General features: G+C 49.3%; 2 protein-coding genes across 56 annotated transcripts in view; both read right to left on the reverse strand.

Moving 5' to 3' along the window:
- The window catches only part of GARNL3 (GTPase activating Rap/RanGAP domain like 3), a 171,981-nt gene extending 163,716 nt beyond the window's left edge, over positions 1-8,265 (reverse strand). For 9 of the 28 annotated variants that reach the window (XR_012424391.1, XR_012424389.1, XR_012424386.1 and 6 more), the window contains exon 1: positions 8,052-8,265. Coding sequence is in view for 5 of the 28 variants with exons in the window: in XM_045372639.2 (XP_045228574.2) it covers positions 8,052-8,101 (50 nt within the window). In the remaining 23 variants the exon portion in view is untranslated. Of the gene's footprint in view, positions 1-3,015; positions 3,133-5,278; positions 5,379-7,286; positions 7,414-8,051 lie in introns of those variants that run through there. The other 19 variants (XM_065530049.1, XM_045372638.2, XM_074016512.1 and 16 more) reach the window with 7 other exon arrangements.
- Positions 8,266-9,555: 1,290 nt separating this feature from the next.
- RALGPS1 (Ral GEF with PH domain and SH3 binding motif 1) overlaps positions 9,556-14,216 on the reverse strand; it is a 309,728-nt gene continuing 305,067 nt past the window's right edge. For all 28 annotated transcript variants that reach the window (XR_012424392.1, XM_074016522.1, XM_045372651.2 and 25 more), the window contains one exon: positions 9,556-13,994. Coding sequence is in view for 27 of the 28 variants with exons in the window: in XM_074016522.1 (XP_073872623.1) it covers positions 13,965-13,994 (30 nt within the window). In the remaining variant the exon portion in view is untranslated. The remainder of the gene's footprint in view (positions 13,995-14,216) is intronic.

Here is a 14,216-nt window from a genome sequence, read left to right on the forward strand (position 1 = left end):
TATTTTATTTTTTATTTTCTTTTGAGACAAGGTCTTGCTCTGTCACCCAGGCCAGAGTGCAGTGGTACATCATGACTCAGTGAAACCTCGACCTCCTGGACTCAAAAATTTTGGGATTACAGGCACAAGCCACCATGCCAAGTCATGTGCTAGAATTATTGAGAAAGCAGCCCTATATTTCTGCTGGGATCCTACATTGAAAGTAAATCTGGAGTAGTTAACTTTCTTTGACTCGATGAGGAAAGGCCTTGAGAATAAAGTCAACCCAGAAGACGAAGACTACTAATGTCATTATTTAAGCACCTGGAGCCATCTTTTCCCAATGCTTGGTGTCTACCCCAGCATTTTGCAATTGCGGGAACCAATAACTCTCCTTTGCTTGTCATTCATAGCTTTTGACAATATTAAGAAAAAATTTAACTACTGGTAAGGCACTGATATCAGCCAATCAGGAAAGATGCTAATGCCGGCTGGGCATGATGCTTCATGCCTGTAATCCCAGTGCTTGGAGAGGCCAAGGTGGAAGGATCACTCGAGCCTAGGAGTCCAAGGCCAGCCTGGGCAATACAGGAAGACCTCATCTCTACAAAAAAATGTAAAAATCAGCCAGGAGTAGTTGTGCATACCTGTAGTCCTAGCTACTCAGGAGGCCAAGGCAGGAGGATCAGTGAGCCCAGGAGTTCAAGGTTGCAGTGAGCTATGATCATGCCACTGTACTCCAGCCTGGGCAACAGAGTGAGACTCTGTCTCTTAAAAAGACAAAAAGAAAGGATGTTGATGCGTTACTACTCCTGCTTCAGTAGCTGAAGGAGAAGGGTTCAATGGTGATTACAACTGGATTAAGAGCCACCTGATGATTGAGGCTACACCTGAAATCAGCCTACGAACATTGGTACTGCAAGTGGCCATGAGAGCATCATGAGTGATGGGTGGCAAGAATAATGAGGCAAGCTTTGATTTCACTCTCAGGGAAAGATAATGCAGCTGCTCAATACTAAAAAGGCTTGCTTTACGAAGTAGTGGGCTCCTGGACCTTAGATGTAAGAAAGGGAAGCCGGATGATCAACTACAAAGGTTGTTGCAGGAAAGTTCTGGTATTACTCAGAGGGTTGGTTTTCAAAGTACTGTATGCCCCTGGGCCAGCAGTATGGCATTACTTATGAGCTTGTTAAAAACACAGATTTATGGAACCCACTGATGACCTTGTAAATCAGAACCTCTGGGGGTGGGGCCCAGACAACTGTGTTTTAAGAAGCCCTCCTCCTATGTATGTTCTGTTTGAGAACTGTATTAGCAATCTGACTCAGTTTTGTGAGCCCCATTCCACAGATTCCGACTAAGTAGATTTGGGGTGAGGCTTGAGAATTTGTATTTCTAACAAGTTCTTAGGGAATGCTGATGCTGCTGGTCCAGGGACTATACTTTGTCTGAGCAGCTGACCTAGGTGATGTCTAAAGTTCCATTCAAAGTTGAGATTCTTTGATCTTCAGGATTTACCTCACAAATTCAATCCTACTAATATATAACCCTGTTAGTGTGGTGGCTCATATGTGATTTGACCTCCATGAAATATTATAGCCAAAATGACTCAGCTCAGCAATAGAAAATAATTGAAAATAACTGGTTCATCAATTACTTGATCAGCACAAAGGGCAAAAGATAACAGATATATCTTAAAATATTGTTTGCCTGTATTAGCCTCCCTCACACAAAGTAGGTTTTCCTGTATGTTTCACATCTAAACACCCCTAAAAGTTTTGTTCAGCCAATCCTAGCCGTTTCCCTAGGTACCTATTGTCCTTCTCCTCACCCACTCTCTTCCTAAATCCGCAGCTCAAAAATGCAACAAAGCAAAGCGGAACCTTGTTCTGAGGGCAGGGGAGGAGGAAAAACTGAATAGGCAAAGCTGAAGTTTCAATCAGGCAAGGGGAGGAAAAGGTTGAGAAGAATTTTTATGTAAATTTCTTTTTTTCCTTTTTTTCAGACGGAGTTTCACTCTTGTTGCCCAGGCTGCAGTGCAATGGCATGATCTTGGCTCACCGTAACCTCTGCCTCCTGGGTTCATGCGATTCTCCTGCTTCAGCCTCCCGCGTAGCTGGGATTACAGGCACGCGCCACTACGCTCGGCTAATTTTGTATTTTTAGTAGAGATGAGGGTTCTCCATGTTGGTCAGGCTAGTCTCGAACTCCTGACCTCAGGTGATCTGCCTGTCTCGGCCTCCCAAAGTGCTGGGATTACAGGCATGAGCCACCAAACCCGGCTGAATGTCATTTTTGTCCAGAGCAGTTACCATTTACTAAAGCTTTGTGCCAGGTACTGTTTTTAGCACTTTGCATAAATTAGTTCATTTAAAGCTGACAGCAATACTTTGAGGCAGGTCATTTTATAAAGGAGTTAACCAAGGCTCAGAGGGGTTATACAACTTGTCCAAGTTCACATGTGGTGAGTGAAAAGACAGAAGCTTGAACCCAAGTCTTTCTCACTCCAAAGCCCTTGTTCTTTAACACTATCTGATGTGCCTTCCTACAAAATGATGGCAAACACATCTGGGGCAAGTGGTTTAAAAGCATAACTGTCTTATTCTACTGCCTCCAGGTTTCCCCGCTAGTCTCTCACTGCCCCTGCCTGGAGGCCTAATGCCTGGGTGCCCAAAGCCTGGGCTATTCCCTTTGCCTTTACATTCATCAGTTTGCTGTGTCTGCAGGCTAGTTAGTTACCAGAGCTGACATCAGATATTTAGCCAACAGAGTTGCCAAAGTGAAAATAAGGCCTTTCTTCTCCTGATGCCAACAAGATGCTTAGGTAAATATGGCTAAACCAGATTCTCAAAGGCCCTAAACATGAGGCATTTAAACTGCTAGGTGTGGTGACTCCAGCCTGTAACCCAGCACTTTGGGAAGCCGAGGAAGGAGGACAGCTTGAGGCCAGGATTTTGAGAGATCAGCCTGGGAAACAAAGTGAGATCAAGTCTCTACACAAAATTTTAAAAATTAGCTGGGCATGGTGGTGCTCACCTGTAGTCTCAGCTACTCGGGAGGCTGGGGTTGGAGAATTGCTTGAGTCCAGGAGTTCAAGGATGCAGTGAGCTTTGATTGTGCCACTGTGCTCCAGCCTGGGCAATAGAGTTAGACCTTGTCTCAAAAACAAATGAATAAATAAAATTGATATAACAGGAAATGAGAAGGAATTACGGACTCTGGGTAAGGGAGGCTAATCTGGTAACAGGCCCGCAATTGAGGCAGACGCTGTCGCCTCTGAAGAACCTGCAGAACTTTCTGAACATCCACAGGCCCAGTGCCACCCTGGACTTTCTGAATCAAAAGGCCTGGAGCAGGGGTACCCATATGCACCTGTATGGCTAAGACGGTCCACAGGTGATTCTGATGCACAGCCAAGGTTGTGAGGTAATTTGGATTAATGAATTAAGGAGGTAGTTTTTCGAAGCAACAAAAATAAGGGGTGGAGATATAGATGAACATTTATCTGTTTTAAATTAAGGAATTCACTTTTACTTAAGCATAAACAGGGTCAGGCACAGTAATTACAGACTCACGCCTGTAATCCCAGCACTTTGGGAGGCCCAGGTGGGTGGATCACTTGAGGTCAGGAGTTTGAGACCAGCCTGGCCATCATGGTGAAACTTCGTCTCCACTAAAAAATATAAAAGCCAAGTGTGGTGGCGTGTGCCTGTAATCCCAGCTACTCAAGGCTGAGGCAGAAGATTTGTTTCAACTTGGGAGATGGAGGTTGCAGTGAGCCGAGATTGAGCCACTGTACTCCAGCCTGGGTGACAGAGTGAGACTCTGCCTCAAAACAAAACAAAACAAAACAAAACAAAAACCAACAACAACAAACAACAAAAAAGCATAAACAGGAGGAAGATCTGACTAAATTTTAAAACAACCACCACAATTTAAAAAAGCTTTATCAGAAACATAAAGAAAATAAAAAGGCAAATAATAAACTGGAAAAAATATTTGCTACATATTTGACCCAAACAATTAATTTTCTTAATAAATAAATAAAAAGTGCTTCAATTCAATAAGGAAAGCATAAGCATTCCAAAGGAAAACGGACAAAGTGTATGCATCTATATTTCATAAAAATCAGTATAAATCATGGATAAATATAAGGAAAAGTTTCACCTCACTATGAAACAAAGAAATTCAAATTAAAACAAGGTACCACTTTGGCAAATATTTATAAATGATAATGCCTAGTATTGAGAGTGGGGAAAACAGGCACACCCATATGCCTCTGGGAGACTATAAATTGGTACAACTCTCTGGTGCGCAATTTAGTATTATGCTTCAAAAGGCTTTAAAATGTTCATTTTCTTTAAAACGCTTTAAAACGTTTCTTTAAAAGGCTTTAAAATGTTCAATAACTCCCATCACTTCTATAAATTTATGATGACGTCTTTACAAAAGTTGACCTCTTCATAGCTAAACAAATGCACATGGATTTACAGCATCTTTAGTAAGAGTGAAAAACTGTAAGTAAACTACATGTGTCCAGTAAATAAATGGTAACATATCCATATGACAGAACACCAGGCAGCAATTTAAAATAGATTTCAGAAAAGTTTAAGGATGTGTGGAAATCCTTACACGATATTAAGTGGAAAAGCAAGTTAAAACATTAATATAAATACACACACACATAGTTAAGAAAAAAGGCTAGTTAACACCTGGTGGTACTCTGGGTAAATACAAATTTAATTATCCTCTTTATATTTTTCTTGATTTTTCAGATTTCTTCTCACAAACACAAATTAGTTTTTTTTTTATTTTATTGAGATAGGGTCTTGCTGTGTTGCCCAGGCTGGGGTGTAGTGGTGCAATCACAGCTCACTGTAACCTCAAACTCCTGGGCTCAAGTGATCCTCCTGACTCAGCCTCTGGAGTAGCTGAGACTACAGGCATGCGCCACCACGCCTAATTTCTTTTAATTTTTGTAGAGATGGGGTTTCGCTATGTAGTCCAGGCTAGTCTTGAACTCCTGAGGTCAAGGATCCAAGCGATCCTCTTGCCTCAGCCTCCCAATGCACTGCGTATAGGTGTGAGCCACTATGCCCAGCCACAAATTAGTTTGTTGTTTTTCCATCTCACTCTGTCCCCCAGGCTGGAGTGCAGTGGCGCAATCTCAGCTCACTGTAACCTCTGCCTCGTGGGTTCAAGGGACTCTCCTACATCAGCCTCCCCAGTAGCTGGGATTACAGGCGCCCACCACCACACCCGGCTAATTTTTGTATTTTTAGTAGAGATGGGGTCTCACCATGTTAGCCATGCTGGTTTCAAACTCCTGACCTCAAATGATCCATCCGCCTCGGCCTCCCAAAGTACTGGGATTATAGGCGTGAGCCACTGCGCCTGGCCTGCAAGTTAATTTTATAGTCAGAAAAAATGATAATCATTTTTATCCTACAGCTAATAAGATAATGTCATGGAGAACCAAATCGAGAATAAGAAAACTCTGCAGGCTAGGAAATCATTAGTCTTTCAGGTGTAAGGTTATGAAGACAAAGGAGAGGGTAATAAAAGTGGGAATTCAAAGGAAAACATTTTCTAAACTGGCACTGCCCAATATGCTAGACTTTAGTACTAGGCGGTTATTTATATTAGTTAAAGCTAAATAAAATGTAAAATTCAGTTCCTTAGTTCAACTAGCCACATTACAAGTGCTCCATGGCCACAGGTGGCTAGAGGCTACCATAACAGACAGCATGGATTATAGGTTTCCATCACTGCGGAAAATTCCATGGGACAGCGCTGTTCCATGTATTCCACTTCAGGTCTGAGGGATCCAGCTTCCGGCTTGTCTCTTCAGCCTCATCCCTTGGTTCAGTTTCTCACATCCTTCATGCTCCAGCAACAAGCATGTAAGCACCATGAGGACAGAGATCACATCTGTCTGGTTCTCCAAGTCTAGTGGGGGAGACATACTACCTGGGTAACTACACACAGTGTTATGGGGGCTTGAAGACAGGTGCACAGATTATTAACACAGCAAAGAGCTCAATCTGGGGTTCAAGGAAGACTTCCGAAGGAGAAGGTGTGGGCGTATACAGAGAGGAAAGGAAAGAAAATTCTAGTGGAGAAAAGAGTGTGATATGAGTAAGGGCCCAGATGAGAAAGAGTGCAGCACAGAGGAGGAAGCACCAGCAGGTCAGACACTGACTCATACAACACACAGTTGATGTCCCATGGGCCAGGCCTGAGCCAGCTCTGGGCACCCAGCAGTGACCAGGACAGCTCTGTTCCCTGCCCCCGCAATGCTTATATGCCAGGCTCACCAGTACTGCTGGAGCGCCAAGGGTGGGGCAGGGAATGCCAACAACTGAGGATGGATGCTTTAAGGCCAAGTCAAGGGCCCCGCACCTCATCTTAAGCATCCTGGTTAGTTTGCTTTTTATCCTAGCAATGGAACCCTCTTATTGGCCTCAGTGCGGGTCAGAGTCCACATCCCTCTCTCTCTCTGTCCCCCACTCTGGTCCCTACCACTGCTGTGGGCGATGGGGAGCTCCTCAAGGGGTGTTGGCCGCGAAGGGCACAGTCACAGCTTTAGGGAGACCCCTCCCGCGGCCAGCTGGGGTGTGGATTTCAGAGGCGTCAGAACAGAGACTGGAAGTGTGGCTGAGAGGACGCTGGAGTCATCTCCAAGACCTGAGAAAATGGTAGGGCCAACTTGAGCGACGTCGAAGCAGGAGAATCCGTTCCAAATTCAGGGAATGCCAGGGAAGCTGAGGGAGGGCATGCGCCCGGGCGGCGGTCGTCCCGTGAGAGGCCCCGGGGCAAGAGCAGCCGAGGGGCGCCGGCGGCCCGGGCAGAGGCTGGCGTCGCGAGGGAGAGGGGCGCGGGGGCCGCGGGTGCCAGGGCCAGCCGGGGCGCGGAGGCAGCAGGTGTGCGGCTGCCAGGGCACGCGGGGCGCCGGAAGGAAGCCTCCAGTGGACAGAGGGGTGAGCTCCCGACCTTGCCCTTGAGCGTTTACCGGAGGTGGGCAGGGCACGTTCTCCTCAGCCCATGCCCCGCCGAAGCAGCGGGCGTGCGGGGCCTGCCACCGGACCCACGCTTCTGGACGCCGGACACCCGTTCCCTCACCTCCCGCGCGACGGCCCGGCCCCTCCCACAGTCCACGGCCGCTCAGCCCGGGCTCCGCGCCCGGTCTCCTCAGAGCCTCCGCCGACCCTTCCCACGCCGCGGCCTCGCCCCGCTGTCCCTTCACATCGCCATCCCCCCACGTGGCCAGCGCCCCGCCCGGCCGCACCCCTCCCAGGTCGCAGTACCTCGGGCTCTCGAAGCTGCACCCCCTGCGCCGCAGCGCCGCCCTCTTCTGCCGCAGGAGCGCAGCGGCCACCCCGCCGGGCTCCGGCTCCATCGCCCCGGGCGGGGGCCGCGGGCTCGGGCGCACTCGGGTGGGCTCGGGCCTCGGCCGGCCGCTCGGCTCGCACGCCGCAGCCCACGCCCCGCCCCACGCCCCTCGCTGGGCCCAGGCCCCGCCCCGGCCCCGCCCCGAACCACGGCCCAGCCCGCCTCGCGCCTCTTATCCTGGTTCAGGCCCCGCCCAAGCCCCGCCCCGAACCCCAGCCTGCCCGGACCCTCCGCGGGGCCCAAGCCCCGCCCCGCAATCACTCACCCTGGTCCTGGCCCCGCCCCGCGATCGCTCACCCTGGTCCCGGCCCCGCCCCGCACCCGCTCAGCCTGTTACAGGCCCCGCCCCGCGCCCGCTCAGCCTGTTACAGGCCCCGCCCCGGCCCCGCTCTCAACTCCTGCTCTGCTCGCCCCGCGCCCTCAGCCCGGAGCAGGCCCCGCCCACTCCCCGCCCACGCCCCGCCCCGCGCTCCGGTAACGCCCCTCCCGCGCCAGCTCCGCCGGCTTCTTGCCGCCGGCTTTCGGCACCTCTGCGGGGCCCACAGGCCCAAAACGCCCATCCTATCCTTGACTGTCCCGTCCACGACCCCAACCCTCCTGCTGCTTGCCCCTCAGCACAGACCCCGGCCCCGCCCACCTACCCCTGCACTACTGAGCTCGCGCAAGGCCCTCGCCCTTACCCCAAACCTCTGCTTTGTCGAGCGTCGTCCCTTGGAGTTCGGCTCCTCATCGCCTCAGCACCTCCTGGCCCTTTCTATTGTAGCTCCGCCCCTAGGGCCCTCCTTTCCCATGTCCCGCCCACAGGTATGGCTCCGCCCCCAGGAGCCCCGCCTTTTCCCTTCGAAGCTCCCACTGACTCGGTTCCCAGACCAGCTCCATCGCCTCCTCAGTTCTGCTCTGACAGGGCCTGCCACAGCCCCGCCCGGCCGCGAGGCCCCGCCCACACTCGGTGGCCCCGCCCAGCCACCCCTCTCCTTCTGCGCCCTTGTCCAGCCTGCCCGCAGGCTCCGCGCGGGGTAGATGCCCGCACCCGTGGCTAAAGCGGCGTTTCGCCGTCTGGTCTGCGTTGACTCCGGGATCCTGCCATCCATCCCCCTTGATGGATCGCAGGATCTGGTGGCCGTTTGTGGCGCCTGACGCCGTGAGGCTAAGGGGCTGGAGCTTTGCAGGATACCAGTTGTGGGTTCGAGTCTTGACTGTTTGTTTCTAACTGTGACGACCCCCAACCCCATCCTCACTTCCCTAAGTCAAATGCATTCTTCTCAGGGCCCTTGAACACTGCACTGTGACTGAGGGCAGCGACCCCATCTGGGTAAAGCTGGGGCCACCGTGCCGTCTAAATCAGGAGGAGGAGGTAAACTAGGGCTACCTCGGCAAGCGGGGTCTTGTCGTAGCTAGGGAGGTGTGGCTATGCTGGCCTGGAACTGGGATGGTGGAGCAGAGCCCGAGGACTGTGCTGGTGTGGGGGAACCTGTGCTTGGGGGACTGGCCACTGCAGCTTTGGAAGGCACTGGCTGGGAAACTGAGGCAGTCCGGGTCAGGGGATCACATCACCCCCTGGTGCACACTTCCTCAATGACTTCCAGGTTCTTTCTTGGTAAGGCCTGAACTTTGTGAGAGAATGAAGCGGCTGCCCAGATAGCACTGAGAGAAAGATGTAGAGGAGGCCTTTTTATTTCTCCTTCCAGCCCCTCTAGAGATGCCCCTGGACCTCCCCTCAGGTTTCCACGAGATAACCCTTTTAAGACAGCCCTCTTTTTTCTCCAAGCGAGGTATAGTGGAGTTCTGGGCTTTTGCCTAACATCATGAAGTCCTCCCAACATACCTTTTCAGACTTAAAATCCCATTACTCCCGCAAAACCTGTACTCAGTGAGATCGGGTTGCCTTTTTCTCAGCCTCACTCTGCTCCTTCTCATTTCTGTCTCCCTGTTGCCCCCACCCTTCATGTGTTCTGCAACCTCTGAACTGAATCTCCAAATACCCACTGCCCTCTAAAGCATCCTACGTCTCCTGCCTCTCTCCCTGGAGTGCCTGTCCCTTCCTGAGGATGCTGCTCCTGCATGGTTTTGATGCTCTGGTTACGTCCTAGCTGAGTTTTGGGCTCCCCATGCCTCCTTTGTGTCTATCTGAAACAGCAACTGTTTGCTAAGTGAATGTGTGTGACTTTAATAAACTGAGCAGTATTCATTGGAAAACACATTTAATTTCAAAGTAAACAAAGATGTTGTACATTAAAGTATTTAATTAGTGAAATAATTATTATCAATGTAACAAGCTGAAAAATACAGCAACTTGATACAAGACTGAGGTAACAAAATACTTCACCAAAAATCTAAAGAACCCCATGGAGGGCTGGTTGATGTTCAGTGGTTACTGCGGGTGAGACAATTCACAAGAATTAGAGAAAGTCCTTACACAACTGCATGCAGGGGTCTGCTGGAAAAAAAGACAGCCCAGGAGAGTGCAACAGATTTAACAGGAAACGAATTAAAATGTAGAAACTGATTTTCAACTTACTTCGAAGAGTACATAAGAAATTGAAAACTACTCTCGATGCAACATTTTGAATGCTAAGTGGAAAACCATGCATTTTGGCACGAAATTTATTAAAGATTATACCATACTAATTAATCACTATTATTTCATTAGTGAATAGTCACAGTCGTTCAGAAATGGATAAAGAGATTAATGGTTATAAAATGGACAGATGATCTCCTGTGTTGCTGCTGTAAGCGGGGTTTTGAGGCTGCCCAGGGGGTGTACACGCTTGTGCAGCATAGGGCTGCAAGGCAGTCTCAAGTCCATGGTACAAGTTCTCAACACCCAAGAAAATGCAGTTCTCGCTCACATTGTAGTTATATTTAACATTGAAATTAAAAACAGAAACCTATGGAGCAAATACTGTGACATTTCAACCCTACTCTCTCATTCCACCTTTGGAATCCTCGGCATGGCCAACTGCAGCTCTGTGCCTGGCTCTTCTGGGCCAACCAGCCTCTAGGATAGTGACTTCATCCTCACTGCAACTGAACTCGCAGATCAAGAGGCTATTCAGTCTGTTGAGCCTTTTGATGCCTTTCTGGAGCAATCTATGCACAGGATTTATACTCAGGGCTAGGAGAGAGGCAAAGTCTTGCCTAAGGAGATATGTGTGGTGGGGACTACTTGTTTGTTGAGTGGTCAGGTCCATGAGGGCAGGGATCAGATCTGACTTGTTCTTAGCACAGGCAGCACTTGCTAGTGATGCGAATGAATAAATGAATGAATGGGTGGTTTTGTGCAGAGAATCTGTTATTTCTAAAGGACTAGGAGTTTGTTTTTTAACATGAAACCACTTGATATGTAAAAATGATGTAAAGCTGATTTAAGTCATTTACGGGCTCACAAACCAGAAAGCTGTGTTTTTGGCAATGCTCCCCAGTGGTTACGGACATCAGCAGCGTCGGGGAAGGGCTCTGGGCCCCACCTGAGGAACAGAGCAGATGTTGCCTGCAAGTGGTTTCCTGTTTCATGGAGCATTTCCGCCTGTAAAATGGCATCCGAAAAGGTACACCTCTTGGGGCTTGGGAGGTGGGGGTAAGATGATACTGGCCATCTTGGTAAGAAAAAAAATGCACTATAAATTCAATTGGCAAAAGAGAGTGAGTTTCTTCCTAAACAGAATCTCTTCAAGTATCTACTTCCTCGGGTTCCACAGCCTTATAGGGAGGGAGGGGGCCAAAGTCTCTCACTGGGCACAGTTAGAACAAGATTTCTACTGCTCTCTACCAAATCAATCCTCCATCAATATGTCAGTTGCCAGAATGCACTTGACTGATCTTGAATGACAAAACATGTTCAACTGTCCTGGGGAGAGAAGTGAGTTGTTCTTGGGACCACAATGTTACCAGCTACCAACTCCACAGTTGTAGACAACTTTCTGTAACTTTCATTTTGGGATGCCATGATCCATTTGCTTAAAAAAATACAGCATATGCATGCAAGAAATAATCCCTTCAATGGCTTTATAAACATTTGTGCACTCTGGACAGTACAGGAGCAAAAACTAGAAATGCTTCCCTCCAGGGGGAGGGTCCACCCATGGACTTTCCCACCTTGTGACTGGTGCCTGGCCCTCTCTGTCTCAGGCTCACAGGGTTCAAACCAGCACTGGGAAGACAAGCAGCATTCAATGCCTATGTTTGGCCGAGCCGCTGCTTAGAGAGCTGAGTGTCTTCCAGCCTTATCTCCAGGACTCTTCCGGTGTGGTCAAGGCTCTTACTGCTTCTATAAGGCTTTTGCCAACAAAGTCTAAGGAGATTCTTCAAGATTCCGAGCTAAGAATGTTCTTGGGAGAGACGTGGAAACAGACTAAATTAGTGAGAAGACTAAACATTTTGAATTGTGATTGTGCTATTTCAAATTAGGCTGAGACATTTGTGAAAGAAAAGACAAACTCATAAGGGATATAAAATTACCTGTTTTTGTGGTGCCTGAAATTCTGAGGTTTTTGGATTGGCATCTATAATACTTCCATGTGTGAAAAACCCGGACAGTTTGCAGAATGGAAAAATCCAAGGAAAATAGGTAGTTGATGTTCCACATCTTGCACTTTCATCCAAACTTACGACTTTTTAGAAGGTAACAGGTAGAATCAGATTGAATGTAAGTTAAAGTGTTAACACTGCATGGTTCTGGTCAGAGGTGTCTGGAGTGTTTGGCATTGTCATTCAGCCTCTAGATGCTGATTTGAATAGTCATCGGGAGAATGAGGGGCAACATCCGCGTGGGTGTGCAAAGCACCCAGTGTCAAGGTTTGATGGCATCAACTTTATTACCTGGAGTTTCTCTTAGCAGGAAAGTATTCTAGTCTTTGCTCAAAAGGAAGACGAATTACTAAGCACAGTAAGGCTCAACTACAAAATGAGGCCCTGGTGACAATTACTTTCCTCACCAAGTCATTCAGATTTCTAGAGAAGTTGTCATTATTTGGTCAAAATACAGTGGTGGGTCTTTTGGTCGTTTTGAAACTGACCTATTACAGTTTATTGGTGTCGATGTTGTTCTGAAGCACCCAGCCCAGAAACTCTTGAGGGTAGCTTGATGCCCGATCAGTGTGAGCTCTGAATCCATGACAGCTGCAAGGACCCAGAAATTCAGTCTCTTCCGGAAAACTGTTTAACGGTTAACTTCTCAGAGTTAGGATATCCAAATTAAAGGGGAAGCGGGAAGAGAAGATATTGTGATAAAGAGTAATTTATTATTTTGAATAAAAATGTATTTGTGCAAAATAAGCACTTTAAAATGTGACAAAAGGTGACAGATAAGGACGTGGTTCATGTGAGGACCTCCTAACTGAATGCAGAGGTTGGACTGTTCACTCCCCAGGGCTTTGCTCTCTTGTCACACGGTCATCAACAATTGTGCCCTTGGACTTGGAAAATGGAAAACTTGCTGGTGACTGCGTTTGGGGCCAAGACTGGGGAAGCTTAAGGTCTCAGGGTCACTCAGCTTCCCTTCATGATCAGGAATCTTGGTGGGCCCCGCCCTGGCAGTGGAGGCAAAGGGGTGAGATGATGGGGGCACAGGCTTCACCCTGCGGGGAGGGAGAGGTTGGTGCCTCCTGGCTCCTGCACAGCTGATCACTATGAGCACGTCGGTTGGAGCTGCAACGTCACAACTTCCCATTCTGGCATGGTGGGAGGGGTGAGAAGAGGAGGGCCTCAGGCCCTGTTAGAAATGGGGAAGGGAGGAAGCAAGCAGGCCAGCAGCCCAGTCCACAGTCCTGAAGCCAGGTCCTGTCTCAGAAGGGCTGACAGCAAAGAGGCCTGGAAGGGACCCGGGGCCCCAGGAAGCAGGCCTTCCAGATGAATAGCACCCATAGGAACAGAAAACAAGACACAATTTAAGGCATTGTTTGTTTACAGTAAAAGAATGCAAGGGACCCTTAACACAGGAGGAATCTAGGCTCTCACTCTGACCTTCCTCGGTGGACAGGGCTATAACTTAAGGTTAAAGCAGGGCCTCAAAGCCAATGAAGTGTGTGATGTCACAAGTCTTGTGCCAAAATGCATGTTTCTTGAAGAGTTCACACTCGCTCACACACACACGTACAGCACGCACACGCAGAGGACGCTTCGGGGTTGTACAAAATCTGAGGCAGCCCTGTGGGCGAGCAACCCCACGCACTTGGGGTGTAAAAAGCCTGTTCCACAGCTGTTCCTCCTCTCGGGCCCCTCTCGCAGGTTAGTTAGCGCTGTCCACTCTGTGCAGTAGAAAGCACAGAGAACCCAACGTGGGCCGGGTGCTCTCTAGTCGCAGATGCAGGTGGTGGGCCCAGAGAGGGAGAGCGGGGTGTCCAGTCTGGGGTCTGACCACTGCCCCGAGAGGCGGTGCTGCAGAATGAGTGTCATGAGAGTCGCTGGGGACTGACAGGTGGATCCCGCACTGGTGGAGCCCTCTGGGATGGTGAGGCCACAGGCCGTGTCCCCTGAGTCTGGCTGTGAGTTTCCCAGCACCCTGGCTCACAGCCTGTGCCCAGGACTGCTCTTCACCACCAGGCCCAGCCTGGGTTCCCAGAAGCCTCTGAAGTCACGCCACGTCCTGCAGAGACTTACTCAAATGACATAAGGTTTGCAGGTACCTGGAAGAGAAAGCTCGGTCTCTTGTCAAAGTTTCGACCTCAGAGGACAAGGGGTGGTCCCTAGAGGAAGGGACAGGCCTTTCCCCGTGAGTCTGGGAATGAGCAGGTTGGGTAGGGAGAGGGCATGGCAATAACAATAGCCACCCCATGTGAAGTGGCAGCCGCGCACCAGGCACTGCTCGGAATCCACCGCATGCACTGTGTCCTCGAGTCCTCACTTCA

This window comes from Macaca fascicularis, chromosome 15 (assembly GCF_037993035.2).
Source record: "Macaca fascicularis isolate 582-1 chromosome 15, T2T-MFA8v1.1".
Classification (NCBI taxonomy): domain Eukaryota; kingdom Metazoa; phylum Chordata; class Mammalia; order Primates; family Cercopithecidae; genus Macaca; species Macaca fascicularis.